The sequence below is a fragment of the Miscanthus floridulus genome, chromosome 10 (assembly GCF_019320115.1).
Source record: "Miscanthus floridulus cultivar M001 chromosome 10, ASM1932011v1, whole genome shotgun sequence".
NCBI classification, from domain to species: Eukaryota; Viridiplantae; Streptophyta; class Magnoliopsida; order Poales; family Poaceae; genus Miscanthus; species Miscanthus floridulus.
In genome coordinates this window covers 114,772,124-114,775,866 of record NC_089589.1, presented here as the reverse complement: position 1 = coordinate 114,775,866, position 3,743 = coordinate 114,772,124, and the positions used below count along the sequence as shown (strand labels likewise).

Genomic DNA, 3,743 nt, shown 5'->3' with positions numbered 1-3,743 from the left:
TAATTATTAAATCTGTTTGTTCTTACATATTTGTGGTTTTGCTGATTTAGAGCCATGTTAGAGGAGTTAAATTTTGATATGTTATGATACAGAGACAAACCATAAATTATACAATTAAAAATTTACTTATACTAGTTAGTTGTACGATAGTGTTGCCTAAAATTATCATAAAAGTCAGACACATGAAATATAGGAGAAGTGCCATAATAAGCATTAGATCTTGTTGCGCAGTCATGTAGATGATTTGTGGCTTAAAGATTTAGTAAAAAATTACATAATCTATTCCATTCTGTGCACTTTGGAATCGAACTCCATAACGCATTTGTGGATTGTTGTGTAGTCACTGTAAGGAAAATGGACTATTGGCCCATTTAATTCGGAATTTGGTATTTGGTGAGCAACAAGATCAAATTGGACTGTGTAGCTCAGCTTGTTGAGTTCCTTGAGGTAGAACCTACCCATCTGGGTTCAAGTCCCCGACTTGACACGGGTGCTCGTATTTTTCTAGATTTATTCCAGGATTAAACGACATTTTTCTTTCAGTGGAAAGCGACGTGGCCCTCGACAGCGAGGCACCTATGGTGACTTCGTCAATATAGAGATTTGCCGCTCTAACTTAGTTCTTCTCGAAAGTGCTCAAAGGGGTAGGGTGCGCGTGCGTGCATTCATAGGGATAAGTGTGCGCTCGTGTATATAAGCGTCTGTGTGTGTAACTAGGTCTCGCAAAGTTGTTTTTAGAAGGCTCACCTCTAAAAATCAATTTTAGCCTCGCCTATATTTTAATAAGTGGATGGAAAGTCGAACCACCTCTAAAATGGCATTTCTAGAGGCAGTTTGGCTTGCCAACCTCTTCTGGAGGAGTTATTTTTATAAAGGTGGTTGAATTTCCAGCCATCTCTTGAAATAGATTTCTAGAGGCGGTTGGCAAATTGACCGGCTCTAAAAATAATTGGAGTACAGTAAAACTCATAACTTTTGCAAGTTAGATTGGATGAAGACAAAACTTTATAGTCACACTATAAAAGAGAGTTTTTTGTGGGGGCTATCCCTCTTTCATAACTGTTAGATCTTTACGTCGTGTCATATGAGCTTTTCATCGTCCAAGATCGTACTCTCCCTTATAAATAACCGTTAGATCTGGATGCCATGTCGTATGAGCCTTTAGTTATTCGAGATCTTGCATCATGTAATGTGTCCTAAAAAAAAACATCCCAACTCCGTCTCGATCACGTGTCATCACACCTAGCCCCACGCCCACGAAACTCAAGTCCGGAGGACATGGAATTCCTGTTTTTTTCTCGCGTCAAGCTGTCCGGTTTTGCTTTCCATGTAAATGTAAACACATGCCGTGTATAATAAACATAAAATAAAAATCCTAACAAGACTCGAACACGAACACGTACAGACGTCGCGGTAGAGTATTAACTCCCTCAAAACTTGCCAGCCCACGTGTAGCAACTTAACCGAGTGGCGTAATTTCAAAAAAAAGTTGTGTTCCTAATGCTGAGGTATACTGTAGCATGATAATACATACACTACTGGAATCTCGCTTTTTTCTGTGGGTGATAAATTTTTCTGTGTGTTTTTTTGGGTACGCACAGAAAAATTACGATTTTTCTGTCGGTTTCAAAATATCCCGACAGAAAAATACGAAAACCCACAGAAAAATCGTGACAATACACACACGGAAAAACTCAGCACTCACAGAAAAATACAATTTATTCTGTCGGTTCTTTAAAAACGCACAGAAAAAAAACATGTGCACACACAGAAAAATCCAAACCCTAACCCGCTAGCCGCCGTGCCCCCAAACACCCTCTCACGCACGCAGTAGACCGCGCCCCCTCCCTCACTCTCTCCTTTCAGCGCCGCGCCCCTCCCTCTGCGACTCAGCGCGGGGGCTCCTCCCCACCCCGAGCAGCGCCGCCACTCCTCCCTCTCCCTCTTCATCGATGCAGCCGGCGCGGCCCCTCTCCTTCACCCCCGACGCCGGATCTGTCTCCCTCTTCACCCTTCACCCGAGCAGCGCATCCGGATCCGTCGCCACCGTCGCCGACCGAGCAGATCCGCGCCCTCCCCCTTCTTCTCCCCCGTCGGCGCCCCTCCCCTCCCCCTTCTTCTTCCCCGGCAGGTGCCCCTCCCCTCCCCCTTCTTCACCCGGCCGGATCCGACCCTCCCTCTCTCGGATCCGGCCAGTGGCTGCGGCGGTGGCGGTGGTGGCCGGCGGCGGGGCGTGGTGGTGGCGGCGGCCCTCCCCTCCCCCTTCTTCTCCCCCGCCGGTGCCCCTCCCCTCCCCCTTCTTCTTCCCCGGCGGGTGCCCCTCCCCTCCCCTTCTGTATCGCAGTGATGGGGAGCCAGGCATCCGAGGTGGGTGCGGGCGGTTGCCCGGGCTGATCTCCTCTTGGATTGTTTGCTGCGTCGCGAGCCCATCGTTTCTGATCTCCTGATTTGTGCAGAGATGGGGAGCCGGCGCGCCCTCACGGACATCAAGAACCTCGTCGAGGTTGCCCCGTACCCCTGCGCCGTCGCCAAGAAGCCCATGCTGCAGTAATCTCCTGCCCCAAGATCGTGCCTTTTTCGTGGTTCTTGGGGTCCAAATCTGTTTAACAGCGGCGTTCCTTTCTTCTCTCCAGGAAGAGAAGGGACGAAAAGAAGACAGCGTTGCCAAGCAGCCGGCCCATGACAAGGTTAGGATGCGTGCTAGCTGTTCTTGCACCTCTGACGTTTCTTGCAGGCTTTGATTTGATCTGGGTATTGCTTTGGTTGTTCAGGAAATTTGCTGCCTCCTTGGCGAGCAAAGAGCATCCTGAATGGCACCGTTGATATCGACGTGGAACTCTACGAGCCGGTCGACGATAGTGACAGTGACATCGACATGGTATTCGCACTTCTGATTTGTGCTCTTGCTCAGAAATGGATGGGTTTTGAGCATCTTTGCCATGGCTCTGGCTTACTGTTATGTTTGGCAATGCAGGGTTGGACGACGAAACAAGGACATACGGTGAAATGAAACAAGTTCGTTCAGAACTTACCGAATGAACGGTTGCACCTCGACAAGGTTGGTCAACACATATAGCATGATACTGCACCACTCTTCATTTTTCAATTGCTTAGTGGTTGATGCACTTGCGCTTCCGAGTTGCCTTTGGAAAAGGCTGAAGTTCGATTCATTTTCGCCAGTATTGTAACGAGGGGGTGGATTATGAACGTTAGGAAGTTTCTCAGTGTAGTATTTCTCTGTGAAGTTCGACACCTCCTCTAGAATGTATGCCTTTGCAATGGAAGCCTCAATTCTGGCTTTATTTCTACATTTTTTGCAAAGAGTCTTCAGACATCTCTCGATTGGATAGCACCAATGGTTCTGCACGGGCCCCCCATCCGTGCCTCATACGAGAGGTGCACAATCAAATGCTGCATCGACAAGAAGCAGGTGGGTGGAAAGATCTTCTCCAACTTACAGAGCAACACGGGTGCCGCTTTTTCCAAGTCATCAATGACGGTCCGAGAGAGCTCCTTGGCACAAAGCTGGCGGAATAAGTAGCTCAACTCTACCAGCACTTGCCAGACATGCTCCGAGACATAGCCTCGAACCATCGCCGGAAGAAGCCGCTCAATCCATATGTGGTAGTCATGACTCTTCATCCCATTGACTCGCAGAGTGCCTAAGTTAACTCCCCTCTTTAGATTCGCTGCATACCTATCAGGGAACATTAGCTTCTTGATCCATTCAAGTACTTCCCTCC

The 3,743-nt window shown here is 48.1% G+C and overlaps 1 protein-coding gene across 1 annotated transcript; it reads left to right on the top strand.

The window, feature by feature from the left end:
* Positions 1–1,845: 1,845 nt before the first annotated feature.
* Positions 1,846–2,879, top strand: LOC136485393 (uncharacterized). The gene is made up of 4 exons (XM_066482287.1): positions 1,846–2,367; positions 2,457–2,547; positions 2,634–2,687; positions 2,772–2,879. Exons 1-4 carry the CDS (start codon positions 1,953–1,955, stop codon positions 2,821–2,823), a joined length of 612 nt encoding a protein of 203 aa, XP_066338384.1. The 5' UTR covers positions 1,846–1,952; the 3' UTR covers positions 2,824–2,879.
* The last annotated feature ends 864 nt before the right edge of the window (positions 2,880–3,743 follow it).

Coding starts and splice junctions, on each gene's coding strand:
- LOC136485393 (XM_066482287.1), top strand. CDS start 1,953: ATGCAGCCGGCGCGGCCCCTCTCCTTCACCCCCGACGCCGGATCTGTC. Junction 2,548..2,633: donor GCCAAGAAGCCCATGCTGCA/GTAATCTCCTGC, acceptor TCTTCTCTCCAG/GAAGAGAAGGGACGAAAAGA. Junction 2,688..2,771: donor AGCAGCCGGCCCATGACAAG/GTTAGGATGCGT, acceptor TTGGTTGTTCAG/GAAATTTGCTGCCTCCTTGG.